Below are 18,155 nucleotides of genomic sequence, written 5' to 3'. Positions count from 1 at the left end.
TCTAAGAATAGAGACCTCTAGATAGGACACCCTTGCCCTAGTTAGAAACCTACTACAAGCAACAACTTTGTGAAGACTTGCATCAATGTAGTGAACCTCTTTAGTTGGAGGTGAGGTTGAGGTAAATGTTGACATGTTGCATTGCCCAGCTACTTTTTAGTTGGCAACCCACCTTGCATTGAGTGCATTTATGGTTTGGACAACCTTGCATTGAATGCATTTATAGTGCCCTCAAGAATTGTCGAATTCTTAGGGGGTCTGGAGCACCCCTAGAATTAGAGAGATTTGGAGGGTGAAGGTCAAATCCCACTCTTGTGGAAGTATCCAGGAGAACACCTTCAACCTTGGGAATCATAAGATCTTAGGGAGATCTTAAGTCAAGGCGAAGGCCAGCTTAGAGCCAATCCCCATAGACTGGGGATTGACACTCTCTTGGAACTTTGATCACTTTGCAAGCTCCCATAGGAAAACTTGAGAAATTGCCACGCCAACTCTGAACAAGGGGTGAGAATTGGCACCCCTTGGTGCCCAAAATTCTTGTAAGGCACTTGCTCACCAAAAATAAAAATCTGGCCCTACCATGGGGACGTAAATCCTTTTGCAGCTCCCGGTAGGAGGCAACATCCCTAGCTATTGGTGATCTTGACTTAATAGATGAGTTTTGGTATTCGATTAATTGGGACATGCTCGATACCAACCTAGCATAAATGCTATCTTTTTTGCTCGTCAGCATGGTTCCCACGCAAGCCCCTATAATGTGGGAGCCAACATGCAGCATTATCACGCCCTATTAGAGACGAGGAATCCGTCTTGTTGCTCATTTGTTTCGGCAATAATTTGTTCTGTTGCTCATCGTGAAGGCACAACATTCCCATTCGAGCGACGGTTGGTGTGCTAGGGGAGTTACACACAAGAGCGGGTTCCAATCATTGTTGACAATGGAGTTTTGAAGCAAGCACACACAGGGTGGGCAGGGGGGGGGGACGGAGCGGCGGGAAGGGTGATTGCAAGAGTCAGAACGCACGACATGGGAAGGGACGGGGGAAGGGAAACAAGGAGGAGAGTGAGGGGCTAGTTGATGTGGTGAATGGGGAAAGGCTAGTAGAAGGTGAAGTGCATTCATAAGGGGGGGGGGGGTACCAAATAAATAGGTGCAGCCTTTGGCCAAGCTTCAATTATATCGAGCCTCGCAGCAATTTCCGCCTGATTTCTCGCAACCCATCTCACTTTCCTCTCTCTGCTCCCCCTCCAACACCTTAGACACCACCCGTAAGGCCTATTTCGATTGTTGGTCTTGCACTCTCATCGTTCCTTTGTTTCATAGCCTCACTCACAGATTTTCGTCTTTGGGTTCTTCTTCCTCTATCTTGCATTTTGGGTCTTGTTTGCTTGCAGCTCCCTCGCTTTTCCTGTGACTTAATTCGGTTGCTAATCTTGCAGAGACTCGTAGAAAGTGAGACGAGGGAAGCTGACATCCTGCCTTCCCCTCTGCATACAGAGGAGGATCGGATCGTGCCAATGCTGATAGTCTGAAGAGCAGGAGCAAGATCGAAGAGAGGGTGGCTACTCGCGGTGGAGGGAGGAACGGATCCTGCAGGAACCTGAGGAATTTCTGCAAAATGCACGCTTGTGATGTTTAGGATTTTCCTAAAGGCGTGGGGAAGCGCTATATCTAAGCAGCCGAAGACTTTGTCTGCTCTATTGGAAAATGCTTAGCTCTTAAAATGGAAGGCTTATGGGAGGGTTACGAAGCCTTCGTTGAACGGTTGCAGTCAGATTTCGCTGCAGCTAATACTTCAAAAGGCTCGGGAGAGAATGGAAATACGAACTCAAAGAGTGGCACAAAACCCAGCCGCGGTGCATTTCCACCACATTTCCCTCATCAGTCAAAATACGTGGGTTATCCATCCCCTGCGAATGCTTTCACTCTAAAGGCTCCCTCTCTTTCCGAATCATCTGCTAGAAGTGGGCGTGCCTTCATGGATATGTCCAGGGAAGAGGCAGCTACATCTTCAGGGTCTGCTGGCACGTCAAACCACGTCCGCAACCTTAGTTCGGACTTGCATAATGTATCCGATACTCCTTATCGCCACAGAGGCCATCGAAGAGCACAGTCAGAAATTGCTTTTCGTTTGCCTGATGATATTATCTTTGACTATGAACCCTTTTCAGAATTATCAACATTATCAGATGAACTAGGGGACAATTTGCTGTCCATGCATTTAGACATGGACAAAACGAAGGCATCCTATGCATCAATGGAAAGACCTGTAACAAAGGCATCTGGTGAAACTAACTGCTTGAATGTTCCCTCTCCCCACCATGCACGAAGTCTCTCAGTGGACCGAATGCTGGCAGAGTTTAATAGTAACGAGGATGCATTTGGTTTGACAGACGAGTCGTTTACAGAACGAGCAAGGCCCAGGCACTCTCATAGCAATTCCATGGATGGCTCCTCTGCTTTAAAGAACGACATTTTTACTTCTTCGATAGAGTCACTGGAGGGGAAAAAGGCAGCTGCTGCTAATAAGCTAGCAGAACTTGCTCTGATAGACCCCAAACGAGCTAAGAGGTTTGTTCTCTGTATCCCTTTGACGTGTGCTATAGCCCTGGTGAATATCACAGCAAAAGCTGGATCTTATGAGTTCTTCATTGATGTTATTTAGTCATACATGTCTGCTTTCTGAAATAAGGCTTCACTGGAATAGTGTTGCAATGCGTTTTGGAGGTGGGTCTTGGTGCCATAATTTTGCTTTGGTCGAGTGTAGTTGGTATCAGATTGCCTTGGAAGAAGTTTCTTTGAAATTTGTTGGCTTTTTACCTGTCGTTGAAAGAGACGTTTCTTTGAAATTTGGTGGCTTTTTACCTATGACATAGTATGATAATTGCAAAGGCACTTCGTCGAAAAAGACGTCAGTGAGTTATCTTGGAATTTATAATTAGGTGAATCCATCATTCACTATGGGGACTCGATCTTTGAATCATAAGTTGGCCTGGCTTGATATCCCACCAGAATTTGGAAATCTTTTCCACCCAATCCTCCTTCCCACCCTCAGCCTTCCCACGTAGAGGTCCTTGGTGCTCTCACCTCTAGCGTGAAAGTGTGGAGAGAGAGAGAGAGAGAGAGAGAGAGAGAGAGAGATGTGGACATTGTTTTTAAGACATCACATTGCTTTTAAGACATCACGTCATGGTTATGCTATCTTTCCTTATGTTGGGGCCTGGCAATTACCAGTAATACCCCTCTATACAACTGTTGGTCCCCTCATTGAAGGGCGCATGCCCACTGAAGGGCTAGGCTGAGAGTATGAAACAATCCTTGATTGAAGCTATCTTGTAGAGGGCCGAGGCTAGGGGAGAACTAAACCCATGAGAGCAGGTTCCATGGAGAAGCTATGAGGACTGTATGGGCTGCTGCTGAAGGACTGAGTGCCGCTACTGGTCCATGGCCTGTGGCTGTCCCTAGAGCTGTAGAAACTTCTATGACTGCTGCTGTGGGAAATGCTGTACTAACTGCTGCTGGAACTGGTGGTGGTAGAGCAAGAGGACCAGTTCAAGAGGCTCTCGTGTGTTATTGAACAGGTAACACGTACAAAGGTCACTATCCTTTTTATAAAGGGAAGCTGTAATGATTGCACTACTAGAGGATGCAAATGGGGGCAATGTTGCTTATTGTGGTTGTGCAAATGGCAATGATAATAGAGAGATGCTCCTTATTGTGCCTGTGCTTCTCCTTCGCATTGAGAAAACCCCCATACTTGTCGCTAGTTTTTGGCTTGCTGTTTGAGATACTACTGGCCTCGGAACTTATCGTCATGAGGTCTCTTGACCTTCTTGTTGAGAGGGCCTTTGGGTCTGTGACCCTTGCTCACGAGCTAGCAAGCTCGTAAGCATTGTTGTACGTCTTTGCCTTGAAGCTGCATACATACCTCTGAATGTCTGACCTGAGATGTTGATGCTACTCCATGTTTAGTGTGGTTACAGGTCGGTCGATCACTTGTCTCAAGTTCTGTTGGGGGCGACCGTTGGGTTAACATCTCTGCTAGGCTTTAATGGAACTGTGTCCCACAGTCCAAAGCATAGCAATTAATTTGAAGTATGAAGGGGCATCAAGGTTGATGTGGGTGTGGTGCTGAACTGACTTGGGGACTAGGGCTTTGCAAGTGCTTGTTAGGCAAGGTGTCCAAGGTTCTCACCTTGCATCTTTGTGTTGAATGTCTAAGGATGCTACTAGGAGGGCGGGATGCTTTTCTTTCGATTTGTCTTGAGGCACGAGTTTGTGCCTTGGACACTACTTGGTCAACTGCCATTGAGAAGCAAGCTTTCTTGGTTGAGACTCCACTTTCGGACTTCAACTTCTTGAGCAATTGACCTCGTTCGGTCTCCAATGGACATGCACATGCTTTGAGGGTAGGGCCTTGGTAGGTTTAGCGATTTCCTCCATTTGTTTTTGGAAGCTGCCACACATTAAGTAATGCATTTTGTTGGATTTGCTTGGCAATGGATTGTTGCTGGGGAGTCCGTTGCAAAATAGGCAATATATAAACGAACTCGTGGGAGCAAATAATTGGTAGGGGATGTGTGGTTGAAGCTCGGTTGATAAAAGATGGTAAAACTTGGTGTTAGGGGGGGGGTAGCCCTCTTGCTTTTGTCTTAGCTATTCTGGCCTCTTAAGCATGTCCTCAGCCATCCTCTACCTTTAATGCACTTTGCTTACCTTGACTAGATTTGACTTTCCTGTAGTGCTTAAAATTTCAAAGGCGGCTTTTGGAATCTACCCTTTTATCTTAGTTGAGACTATGGTCACTCCTAACTCGAGTTCATGTAGGCATACCTTGCTTGACTTGACTTTGGATGTGCTTGGTTCAGTAGGTTTGGTTGCATCAATACTCGGTTCTTGTACTTATTCTTTGGCATGTACTTGTGTTTTACTTGGCATCCAGTCCTTACGACTGTAGACCACAGGCCAACCCCGGTTGCTTTTGTGGTATAGGTAGATGGTCTCGAATATTCTTGTTAATCAGATTGTTGGAGGGGGCTGCTTTTGTAGTATCGGTAGATGGTCTCGAATATTCTTGTTAATCAGATTGTTGGAGGGGGCCATAAGAATAGGTGTGTGGAGTGTTGTCCAAAGATATGGTAATAAGGCTTGGTAGCCATTCCATTAGGAGGAAGACTATCTTGGCCTCGTTACGTAGTGAGATCAGCTAGTGGTGAACATGCCTTTGGTGCGCTTGAGGCACTTTAATTTGATTCAACCAAGATGGTTGTGTGCTAACTTAGCACTAAGGCTCGTTTGACAACTACAAGGTGTGTTGAGTGTAGTGTGGCTCAAGGCACTAGGTGAATTTGGATCCTCAACGTCTTTGGTCTTGGGAGTCTTTTTGGCATGCCAAAGGCAAATGCCTAACCGCTTGTTTTGCCTTTCTCTATCTATGGGGATTGTGCAAGGGCCTTGAATGAATGCTATTATGGGAAGGATAACGTGAGAGGGGATTTAAAGGTTGTCCTAATCTAAGGGTGGGGTTATCTTTAAATGAATGATATCGTGGAAGGATAACGTAAGAGGGGATTTAAAGGTTCTCCTAATTTACACCTCCTTTGGCACGCCTAGTGAAATTTTCACCTTGTTTCATATTGTGTGGGAAGCAAATGTTCGCAAGGCATCGATCACCTTAGCTCTTTCAGTCCTTTGGCCTTGGGGGTCTTTTGAGGTTGCTTGCATCTATCGGCTTATTTTTTCTCAATTCTTCACTCAATTCTTTCTTCAAGGCATCCAATTAAGACTTTAGTGTCTCTCAACTGGTTATGGCGAGAGCTGTTATTGTGAAACTTGGGATTGGCATGGCATTGTATACTGTGACATCCAATTCCATTTGCTTTAGCTTTTTATTATGATGTTGGCACTGTTTTCTGCACTTTTTGACCTCTTGTAGGGTGACGAACTGATTTGCACAACCCTTGTGGTCCTTGTTGAGCTTGGAGGTTCAAGGCTTTGGTATTTCTTGATCTAGTTGAGTCTGTAGGGTTTGGCATTTGGCTGTTTGAGTCTCGAGTTGAGCCGAGCCGAGCCTTTATGTCATTAAACAAAGAAAGTGAATGGAAAAAGGCTGGATGGAGGTGCTGCTCGGTGAGCTCCCCCCCTTTGCCCGCGATGGCCTGTTTTGCTCCGCCCGTTGCCCACCCTGCCTCCTTGCCTCGCCCTCGTCCTCGCTCCGCCTCGCCCCTCCCCCCTCTCCACTCCGCCCTGCCTTCCTCGCTCCACCTCCGTCCCCCGTCTTGCCTTCCCCCCGCCTCCCCTTGCTGCCTTCTTCCCCCACTCCACCTCCGCCCCCTGCCTTGCCTTCTCCCCCGCTCCATCTCCGCCCCTCACCCGTTGCCTTCCCCACTCCGCCTCCCCTTGCCGCTCCTCCACCCCTGTCCCCGCTCCCTCCTCCTTCCGTCTCCTTGCCTCCCCTCCTTGCCGCCTCGCACCTCCTCTCGCCCTTGTGTCCTCCTGCCAGTGCGCCCCCTTGCCATTCCGCCTCCCCCCACCGTCTTCTTCTCCTCTTCTCCTGCCTCTTTCCATTTCTTCATTCCTTCCTTCTCCTCCTCCCCTTGCTCCCTCCTTCCTCCCTTGCCCTTCCTTCTCTCTTCTCCGCCTCTCCGCTTCATCCTTTTTCATTTGCCTCCCTATAGCGGGAGCATTCATGTTTGTTACGGCGAAAGAAAATCTTGGTGGTGACCTTTGGTCTGGCCAGAGGGCTCTATGGCAGCACCCTCGACTCCCACAGCCGTTAAAGTTCTTCTTTCCCCAGCTGATAAGCAACAGGTAGAATAGGCAGTTCAGTCCCTCCAAGACAAGACGCTTGTGGGCAGAATTGTGGGCCTCACGCCTATATGGAGACAGGTGCGAGAGTGGATCCAGGCGAGCTTGACATTAGAGGGCGACTACATCCAGGAGGTCACCATCTATGGACGAGGCATTTTCCTCATCCAGTTAAGCTCCCCTGACACTGCCTCGACACTTGTGGAGTAGAGCCCCATACTCCTTGGCGCGCACCTTGTCTACCTCTTTCCTTGGTATCATGGGTTCACAGTAGAGGACATGGATACGACACACCATGTTCCACGGTTTTTGGTTACACTCCGCTTCCCAGGGCTCCCTAAGGAGTATCGAGCCATCCTCCCTTCCATTGGTCAGGCATTTGACACAGTGCTCGAGTCCCCGCCAGATTCTAGCAGATGATGGAGTCCCCAGGATCAGACTGGTGGTGGAGAGCCCGGAGTCCCTTCCAAAGCTAATCCTTCTCGAGACCTTGGAAGGGGGCACACTTTGCCAGAGGGTGGAGATCTACGGGTTACCAGGCTAGTATCTTCGATGCAGACAGATGCGTGCGCCTCCACAGAGTAGGCAAAGTCCGCAGGCCCGAGTTCAATTCCCTCTCAGACAGGAGCAGCAGGAGTCTCAGACCCCATGGGTTACCCCCTTGGAAGGGAACTGGACACAAGTTAAAAAGAAAAAGAAATCAAGCAAGCATGTCCACAAACGCCGCAAACAGAGGGCCAACCGTAGGGAGAGGGACAGGGTTGACCGAGAGGCCTCGAAAGAGGAACAGCAAGAGCCACCTCCCCCAGCAGTAGAGACCACTGTTCATCTAGCCGATCCTCCAGCTATAGAAGTTCAGCCTCCGCACCCATCCTTGTACCAGTAGAGAGCCCTAGGAGCTCCAGATGCGGCGATGGCGGAAGCCGCAAACACTAGCCCGATGAGGGCTGTGGACGAGCCGATCTAGAGCCCTAGCGAGCGTGATTAGCAGGCGGGACCTGTGGTTGTCCTTTTCCCTCCCCCTTTCCTCCCTCCCCCCAGACCCCTCCCCCTCCTCCTCTTCAGTTTCCCTTGCCCCTCCAGGGTTCCCCCGTCCCCTCCCCCGCCTCAGTTCTCCCTTCTATGGTCACTCTCACTACCCGCCCTCCATCCCCCGCGTCCCTACCTCTCACTCTCCTGCCGCCTCCCTCTCTGCTTCAGTAGCAGCTTCTTTCACTTCGACACCCCTGCCATCGCGCAAGAGAACGACAACGTCCCCTTCTGCTTTCTCATCGCAGTAGCAGGTCTGCTCAGAGAGGGACCCTGAGGGACAGCAAGGTGGAGAGATCCTTTGGACAGAGAGTCTACATTCGCTAAGTGGAGCATGCGGGCTCAGAGAACTAGAGGCCCTAGGCATTTAGCAGGAGAACCTTTTGGTATTGTATCTTGTCCAGTTTGTGGACAGATGGAAATATAAAGTGTTGCTTCTATATTTGTCTCTGAGCACAGTCTATTTGCTAGTCTGCACATACACATGAATGTTGTGAAGTACACACACTTGACGAAGCATTGATTCCATAGTGAACACTTCTGCGCGTAATTCTTGGGCTAACCATCAGTCTTCCGTTGTGCGGGATACCTTGTGTGTGTGAGCGGTCACTTTTCTAACAGAGTCAACGTGGACCAGCATGGATAGCGATGGGGTGACAAGGGTTTGCAAACATTGAGTTTACAACACGATTTGTATCAATCCTAGGAACTGGAAATGTGTTTTGTAGAGTGGCCTTGTTGAGATCCTTTTAATCAATGCACCTTTGGTTTGGTATGAACCATCTTTCTTTTTCACAAAAAGCATTGGGGGGCAAAGGGAGAAGTACTATGAGAAATGAAATTCTTCTCAAGTAACTCCCGCACCTTGTCCTGCGATTGCCTCCCGTTCCACTTTAGAGAGACAATATGGAGCCTCCTCAAAGTAAAGATATGATCGAGAGGGGAATGCTCTCTCCTAAACCAGCTTGTCCCGAAGCTCGTTGCCCGTGTGTCTCTATGTTGGAGCTGATCTCTCTCTCTAGTACCGACTCATAGATCTTGGCAAGTGTATGACCAATCATGAGAGGGCCATAATGCCTAGTATCCATGGGATCCCCTGCATTGTGTATCAACACAATGGTGGTGGTCCGCATGGCTGGAGCAAAGCCACGACATACATCATGATTGAACATATATGCTAGGAGTTGGGGCCAAGACCTCCTGTCCATGTGCAAAGTGCTCAATCCGTAATCCCTCATGGTGGTGGAGAGTAAAAAGGATGCAGCTGGTGGGCCTGGGGAGAGTGGACATATCGAGCTGGGACATCATAGAGGGATGTCGCATAGGTGTCAGACATCTGGATCCGGATAGGTATAGGTGGCTTCCTTTTGGACAAGAGCCCCCATGCAAAGGTGGGATCGCTTCCCCGAGAAGATCGGATCACCGCGTCCGTCCTATGGGAGAGGAACGCTCGCATCTTACATTACGTTAGGCGTCATGAAATCCCTTGTGCCTCAGATCGCATCAAGTGTCCCAAAGCCTGCTCCTGTATGAGGTAAGTCTCATCTCCTGGCGTCAAACCATGAGTTCTGTAGCATCTTCCCAGCTGAAGGACGGGCTGTAAATTTGAGAGAGAGTGGGCATGTAGGAGGAAGGAGGAGTTGGTGTTTTATTAAATGCATTTGCCAGGGGTTGATGCAATTTTTTCCAAGACCATCAGATGAAGACAATTCCATACAAATCCATTTTTTGGCTTCTTTTATGTTTTTTCCTGCCTTTTCATGGAATGGATTTAGTATGGCTTAAACTTGAATGGCGTCACCTGTAAGGCAAAGAAATCAGGCTGATGTTCAGAAAACACTAGATTTGAATGCTTTTATGATGAGGATATACAATTTATTACATAGTGGTAGACATGGGTCTCTCTTTGATAGTTTCCAATGTTTTTTGTTTGAACTGGAGTGTACTTCTCAAGTGGTAGACTCATGCACTCGCAAGCAATCTGATGTAAAGCTCAAATTGATTGAACAGGATCTTAGCGAACAGGCAGTCTGCTGCTCGTTCAAAGGAGCGCAAAATGCGGTATATTGGGGAGCTAGAGCACAAAGTTCAGGCTCTACAGACAGAAGCCACTGCTCTCTCAGCACAGCTTACCATGATGCAGGTACTTTCATGTGCCACATTTTGTGGTGGGCAGGTCTAGCCAGACTTTTGTATGCATTTATTGAGCAGCATGCTATTGCACTTTGTGGTTGTATATCTTGCAAATCTTGGTACATTTATGAAGTAGAACCATTATTATGATGGTGCCTGATAGGTACAGAGCTTGTCCCCTTCATAGAAATTATTACATGACCTTCTCTTTTTACAGAAGGATACAACAGTATTAACGGCAAAGAACAATGAATTGAAGTTTCAACTGCAATCTATGGAACAGGAGGCACATCTTAGCAGTGGTAAGAGGTTGCACCTTATTGGTTACTTGAATAAGAATGATGCTTTTTTTCGCTTCCTGGAAATATTGTTTATGTTGGAGAATCAATGTGTTGGGTTTATCTAGGTCACCTCCCCACCCGTGAGCTCCCAAATGAGGATATGGGGGAGGTGTTACAGCAGCATAGCAGAGATGCCACTGGGCATCCAAGGGGGCAGAACTGAAGGAATATGCAGGGCTGCTACATGGGCAGCATGCAAGCTGCCATGTGGTCACATAGACAGCATGGAAAGCTGTCAAAAGAAAGCGTCTCGAGTCAGCACCAATCTCGAGCAGAGAACTCACTGCAAGGACAGCAAGGCTGGGTTGTCGAGGCCAAGATCTGCAGACCTGCAGAGCACACAGGCGCAATTTGGAGCTGACAAAAAGGTTGGGGCAGGTCAGGAGCATGCAGCAGGTCGCAGCAAATGGGAAGACTTTTGTCTGCAGTACAGGCTGGGTCAGTCTGCAGACTGGTCGGTTGGTTTCCAGGGGGCTCCAGCCCTACATACAGGACCCCAAGGGGGGCATTCAATATCGAGTTTTCAGGGTTCCAGGAGCTCACCTTGGGCTGCCTGCACAGAAGCAGGGAGGTCCTCGTACCAGGCTGCCTACATAACAGCAGGAAGGACATCAATTAAGGGAGACTTGTGCCTCACCATTGGCTGCAGACAGAAGCAGCAAGGAGGTCAAAGGTCAAGGAGCAAGGAGCAATCAAGCAGGAACACTGCCTAACCATTGGCTCTCCATCGGAGCAGCAAAGAAGGTGTGTCTCCACTGAAGCTTAAGTAAAGCACGCAGGCTGACAGTGTTTTGAAGGTGCCACTAGGAGGACACTCTTGGAGTCACATGGGTCCATATCTAGGCACCATCCTATTGCTAGATGGTGGCGCACAGTTGCACACATTTTGTACATTCTCTCTATGCACTCATACACATTAAGGAAAGAAGTGTGATTTGAATTAACACTGTGTGGTTCCTGGGCATATGCTTACAATATTTTGCACCCCCAGCGTTGGTTGTAGCAACCAGTGCCAGAGTATAGATGGTCACCTCCCCATCTATAAGGAGCCAAATCAGGAATGCAAGGGGGAGGTGGACCAGGGTTTGTTAGATGCCATGTGGGCAGTGTTTGCCAATGGGCTGGTCTGACAAGGAAAGCTAGGCTGCCACATGGGGAGCACATGGGCTGCCATGTGGGCAGCAAGCACAAAGAGAACAAGCAGAAATCAGGTCTGCCACATGGGCAGCACCCAAAGATGTACCTGGCTGGTTGGAGGAGTCTGAGCAGCAGCAATGCATGGTACCCTGCCAGGACGTGTAGTGATGATACTTGGCATGCACTGGTTGGTGTTCAGTAGGTGTACGGCCTCTGCCTTCATGCTGGACCCGTTCCAGCCTGTTTGCTCCTGGTTCAGCCCTGCCCCCGGCCCCCATATAAATTCGTACATAGGTGCCTTCTGTCCCTGCCTCTTCTTAGTCCATCCCGTGCACTATCTTCATGCTCCTGCTCCAGTAAGCCACGCTGGCTTCCAGATGCACGGCAAGTCTGTTCTAGATCATGTGCTGGCAGAAAGGCTTCTGCTAGGCATGGAGTTTGGGCCAGATGGAGGCTTGGATCATAGTTTTTTCCATCTGTTACCATATGCATATGTGATATGGGTACGGAAGCATGATTGGAGTATGGTTCAGCCCCTCGGGCTGAATCATACGTGACCCTAATTTTACGGACATCCACCTACTCACAGGCCCCCAAAGCAGGAGAATCCATGAGCAGAAGCATAGGTGGATGGATGGATGCATATGTATTATGGCATCATGGATTAGCCATTCATCAGACAGATCGATAGCATTCCTGGCTGTCAAATCAGCCAAGCCTGGCTGCTAATGTGGCAGTATGCAGCAGAAGCAAATATAACAGAAATTTAAAAACGGACAGAGCCATATACAAATGTCAGGCATTTGTAGGCTCTTCATGCCTATAAGAGGGTTGCAGTCTCCTCGCCACCACAGAATCATGGAGCACATTGTCCTTCACAACTCCCATCTCAGGAGTGTGCAAGGAGGCTTTTGATATGTAGGAGAGCGTGGTTTCTTGTTTGGACTTTTGGTGGAGCTTCTATTTTCAGTGTGATTTGGCAACATCAATATAGATTTACAATTCCCATCTCACGAATGTGCAAGGAGGCTTTTGATATGTAGGAGAGAGTGTGGGGGAAGAAAAATATGTTGTGAGGGAAGAAATGAGGGAGAAGTACAACCGGGGAGAGTGAGAGAGAGAGAGGAGACTCAAAAGATGTGGGTGTGAAGTGATGAGCCACACCACAAACTCTTAAGTTTTATTAGGATTAGGTTTTTCACCCTATGACTGTCTTAAGACAGTCATAGGTGTCATATCTTTAATAAAGGGGTGGCAATGTGCCTTTACCCCAACAACCTCCCACCTAAAGGCCAATGTGCCTAAAGGGGAGAAAAGAATAAAAATTACAGCAATATACAGTTACTGTATACAAGACCATAAAATAAGAATGGTCTCATCCTAATCCCATGATGTGGCGGCAATGTGCAAACCGCTCTGTAGGCAAGCTCTTAGTGAGCAAATCTGCAGGATTATCATCAGTATGCACCTTCACAAGCTCAAGTCGCTTGTCTTCCAGTACCTCCCTGATGAAATGGTATTTCACATCTATGTGCTTGGTCTTTTGATGAAAGACCGGATTCTTTGCCAACATGATAGCACTCTGACTATCACAATGCAAAATTGGCATATCTCCTGTAATGCCCAAATCTCCCACCAGCCGAGTAAGCCATATTGCTTCCTTGCAAGCCTCAGTGGCTGCAACATATTCAGCTTCAGTGGTTGACAGTGCAACGCATTTCTGCAACCGAGACACCCATGATATAGCACCTCCTGCAAATGTGAAAATATAACCGGTAGTAGACTTCCGGTTATCTGCATTCCCTGCATAGTCTGAATCTGTAAAACCATGCACCAATGCATCCTGCCTACCATAGCATATGCACAAGTCTTTGGTACCCTTGAGATACCTCAAGACACCTTTCACTGCTTCCCAGTGCCGCTTGCCTGGATTTGCCATATACCTGCTGATGACTCCCACCGCAAAAGCAATATCCGGACGAGTGGCAACCATGGCATACATCAAAGAACCAACTGCAGATGCATACGGAACCTTGGCCATTTCAGCCTTATCATCATCTGATCTGGGGCTGTCCTTACTGCTGAGTTTTAAATGTGGAGGCAACGGGGTACTAATAGACTTCCCCCCCTCCATTTTAAACCTCTGCAGTACTTTGTCAATGTACTCCTTCTGTGACAGAAACAAAAGTCCCTTGGACCTGTCACGAGTAATCCGCATGCCAAGAATATGATTTGCATTAGCCAAGTCTTTCATGTCAAAAGACTTATGCAGTTGTTTCTTCAAAGTACTAGTCTCCTGCTGAGATTTACTGGCAATCAGCATGTCATCCACATATAGAATGAGTAGCATCAAACTGCCATCCTTTGCCCGTTTGGTGTACAAGCAATGATCGGTCTCACACCTATGATACCCTTGGGACTGCATGAAGGCATCAAACTTCTTGTACCATTCTCTTGGCACCTGCTTGAGTCCATACAAGCTCCTCTTGAGCTTACACACAAGCTGCTCTTTCCCTTTAACAGCATATCCCTCTGGCTGACTCATATAGATCTCATCATGGAGATCTCTGTGAAGAAAAGCAGTCTTCACATCCATCTGACATAAATCCATGTCCTCATGAGCAACAAGAGCTAATACTGCTCTCAAAGTAGTCATCTTGACTACAGGGGAAAAGATCTCATCAAAGTCAATGCCCTTCTCCTGCTTAAATCCCTTGGCAACCAATCTGGCCTTATACCTTGGTAAAGCATTTGAATCCACTTTGACTTTGTAAACCCACTTGCATGGCAAAACCTTTCTGCTTGCAGGTAGCTGCACCAAGTCCCATGTATCATTTTGAAGTAGGGAGTCCATTTCTGACTGCATGGCTTTCTCCCACTTCCTTTTCTCTGTTCTTCCCATAGCTTCCTTGAAGTTGGAAGGCTCACCACAATCTGTCAGCATAATAAAATCAGCCACATTATTGGCTCCTGGGACAAACCTGTCAGGAGGCCGTTGTACACGGGTGCTCCTCCTAACAAAATGTTCCGGATTAGGCTGCTGTCCAGCCTGTTCGTCATGCATGACGGGTGGCTGTACCACCATATCTGGCTGTTCTACAGCTCCATTTGCTGGCATATCCAGTGGTGCATCATTGGCAACATTATCTGGCTGATTTTCAGCCTGTATACCCTCTTGAACAGGGTTATCTGCAGCAGCCTGCTGCTGCATATTAATGGGCATTCTTTGCTGTCCGACATCATCATAAACAACCCTCCTGTATTCCACAGGTTGCACGGGTTCTTTGTGTACACTATCCTCTTTAAAGATGACATCACTGCTGCGTATAATCTTCTGTTTAACGGGATCCCATAACCTGTACCCCATTTCACCTTCGTCACCATAACCCATAAAGATGCATCTGGAAGACTTTGGCTCCAGTTTGGTGCGCAGTTCTTTGCGTATATGAGCAAAGCACTCGCAGCCAAACACACGCAAGTGCTTATATGAGGGTGGCTTGCCAGACCACACCTCTTCTGGCACTTTCAACCCCAAAGCCTTGTTAGGCGACCTGTTGATTATGTGAACTGCTGTTTGCACAGCTTCTGCCCAAAAGCCATGGGGCAATGCAGCATAAGACAACATACATCGAACCTTCTCCTGAATAGTTCGATTCATCCGCTCACTTACACCATTTTGAGATGCATTATGAGGGGTTGTGAGTTCCTGTTTGATGCCCTTAGCTTCGCAAAACTGCACAAAAGCATGTGCTGAGATTTGCACTCAGCAAAAGCATAGAACTCCTCTGCAAAATCAAGGCATTACCTTCCCGAAACAAGATTACTGTGCAACCACCACACACTGTGGTACTAGTCACCTCAAGCACGAGGGACAAGAGTGTACTTGCTGTACCTAAAAAAAAAAACACAGTTTGAAGGACTGAACAGCCGGGAATGCTCTCTCTTTGCCTTCTTTCCCCAAAGAAAACTGTACCTGTGTACTTGTGCAGGGTACGAAATCCCAGAACAGAGAGAAAAAAAAAATTCCGAAATGCTCTTCCCTGATGCAGCTCCAGATCGAAATGCACCTTCCCTGATACAGCTCCCTGACGCAGTCCGTACGGCGGCGTCCGTACGGTGTTCGTACGGCGGTACGGACGGCCGTACGTCTGTACACGAACTGTACGGTGCGCGAATCGGCTCGATGCCTAGCTGCTGCCCGCGCGCTGCCTGCGCCCACGCGTGCGCTGCCTGCGCCCACGCGTTGCCCGCGCGTTGCCTGCGCTGCTGCCTGCGTTGCCCTGCGCTGCTGCCTGCGCTGCTGCCCTGCATTGCCCTGCCCAATGCTGAGGGCCCGAGGCCCGAGGGGATAGATAGAGGTAGAGGGAGTGGGTAGATTGAATTTGAGAGGGAAGGGTAGGCTCTGATACCAGTTGTGGGGGAAGAAAAATATGTTGTGAGGGAAGAAATGAGGGAGAAGTACAACCAGGGAGAGTGAGAGAGAGAGAGGAGACTCAAAAGATGTGGGTGTGAAGTGATGAGCCACACCACAAACTCTTAAGTTTTATTAGGATTAGGTTTTTCACCCTATGACTGTCTTCAGACAGTCATAGGTGTCATATCTTTAATAAAGGGGTGGCAATGTGCCTTTACCCCAACAGAGAGTGGTTTCTTGTTTGGACTTGTGGTGGAGCTTCTATTTTCAGTGTGACTTGGCAACATCAATATAGATTTGTTCTCTCTCTCTCTCTCTATCTCTCTCTCTCTCAGATGGTTTTGTGTCCCTCTCTAGGCTTCTTTCATACCCAGACCAGGGGTGCCTTGCTGCTTTCCTTCATGAGGCACTTTGGCACAGAGAGCACCTACTCAGGGCGCAGATACAGGCCTCTGACACACAGTCCGATTCCCCAGACAGCAGACAGACATGTAGATTACACTTAGCGACCTCCATCCCTGTTCAGGCCTCGAGCATGGCCCACAGGAGTTACAGTAGCTTTGGTTAGGAGCAAGGTCATCGCTAGGAGATCGAGACGGACTGCGCCCACGGACAGCCGCTAGCACTCCATCACTGGCTATACATCTGCACATTAGCCTTCTCCTTTAGTGCTAGCCTTCATCATGGCTAAGTCTGCCCTTCACCTCCGAAGTGCCGACAGAAACTCAGTACGAAGACTTTGTATAAATGGATGCTCAAGTATGTGTGGGTGTGTGGATTTGTATGTGTGAGAGCATATTTTTATGCTATGGTCTACACCCACTGTTGGGCGCTGATGACGTCAGTGGGGATGTCATAGTAGCTAGTCCCTGCTATGCATGATGGAGTTTATGGTTTTCAACCTTGTGAGTGACTATCATGAGATTGAAACTGCACTATGTTGTGTTTTTAGAGGATGAGTTTGGGAATGTTCCTGGATTCATCTAGGTATATGCTTCTGCCGTATTAGCGGACATGCAAATTTCACCTTGTGAAGTTTTCGTCCAAGTTGTGGCCTGCTGGTATTGTGATAATTCTTTCTATCTTAAATGGTGCGTTGCCCTATCAGCTAGATCTAGATCTAGATGCTCGTTGGGGAGAGACTAAAATGAAAATGTTTAGACTTCACAAGCAGTTGTAGCTTGAATGAAGAGATTGTGGACTACCTTTTGATTAGCCTTCTCCTTTAGTGCTAGCCTTCATCATGGTTGAGTCTACCCTTCACCTCCGGAGTGGCGACAGAAACTCAGTACGAAGACTTTGTATAAATGGATGCTCAAGTATGTGTGGGTGTGTGGATTTGTATGTGTGAGAGCATATTTTTATACTATGGTCTACACCCATTGTTGGGCGCTGATGACGTCAGTGGGGATGTCATAGTAGCTAGTCCCTGCTATGCATGATGGAGTTTATGGTTTTCAACCTTGTGAGTGACTATCATGAGATTGAAACTGCACTATGTTGTGTTTTTAGAGGATGAGTTTGGGAATGTTCCTGGATTCATCTAGGTATATGCTTTTGCCGTATTAGCGGACATGCAAATTTCACCTTGTGAAGTTTTCGTCCAAGTTGCGGCTTGCTGGTATTGTGATAATTCTTTCTATCTTAAATGGTGCGTTGCCCTATCAACTAGATTTAGATTTAGATGCCCGTCGGGGAGAGACTAAAATGAAAATGTTTAGACTTCACAAGCAGTTGTAGCTTGAATGAAGAGATTTTGGACTACCTTTTGATTAGCCTTCTCCTTTAGTGCTAGCCTTCATCATGGCTGAGTCTGCCCTTCACCTCCGGAGTGGCGACAGAAACTCAGTACGAAGACTTTGTATAAATGGATGCTCAAGTATGTGTAGGTGTGTGGATTTGTATGTGTGAGAGCATATTTTTATACTATGGTCTACACCCACTATTGGGCGCTGATGACGTCAGTGGGGATGTCATAGTAGCTAGTCCCTGCTATGCATGATGGAGTTTATGGTTTTCAACCTTGTGAGTGACTATCATGAGATTGAAACTGCACATGTTGTGTTTTTAGAGGATGAGTTTGGGAATGTTCCTGGATTCATCTAGGTATATACATTTGCACGACCTCGCCTTCCTGTTGAGCTCCCCGTGACACCCACACCATTATGAGACCGCATTGTACTGATGAGGATGATGATTATGCCACTACTGATGATATATGACTATGCATCTTTTTAGGACTTGGCGGTGATGATGCTCGCTTAGTAGCTCTAGCCTTCTGCTTGTTGCATCA

The 18,155-nt window shown here is 47.8% G+C and overlaps 1 protein-coding gene across 2 annotated transcripts in view; it reads left to right on the top strand.

The window, feature by feature from the left end:
• The first annotated feature begins 1,192 nt into the window (after window positions 1–1,192).
• The window catches only part of LOC147883524 (transcription factor RF2b-like), a 35,004-nt gene continuing 18,041 nt past the window's right edge, over window positions 1,193–18,155 (top strand). Inside the window, exons 1-4 of one of the 2 annotated variants that reach the window (XM_087399696.1) lie at window positions 1,193–1,269; window positions 1,499–2,572; window positions 9,848–9,980; window positions 10,188–10,272. In XM_087399696.1, coding sequence (XP_087255822.1) covers window positions 1,725–2,572; window positions 9,848–9,980; window positions 10,188–10,272 — 1,066 coding nt within the window. In that variant the 5' untranslated portion in view covers window positions 1,193–1,269; window positions 1,499–1,724. Of the gene's footprint in view, window positions 1,270–1,440; window positions 2,573–9,847; window positions 9,981–10,187; window positions 10,273–18,155 lie in introns of both variants that reach the window. The other variant, XM_087399695.1, reaches the window with a different exon arrangement.

The sequence above is a fragment of the Dipteris shenzhenensis genome, chromosome 28 (genome assembly GCF_047967505.1).
Source record: "Dipteris shenzhenensis isolate YYH24624 ecotype China chromosome 28, Dip_SZ_1.0, whole genome shotgun sequence".
NCBI lineage: Eukaryota > Viridiplantae > Streptophyta > Polypodiopsida > Gleicheniales > Dipteridaceae > Dipteris > Dipteris shenzhenensis.
This window is presented reverse-complemented; position numbering and strand designations above follow the sequence as displayed.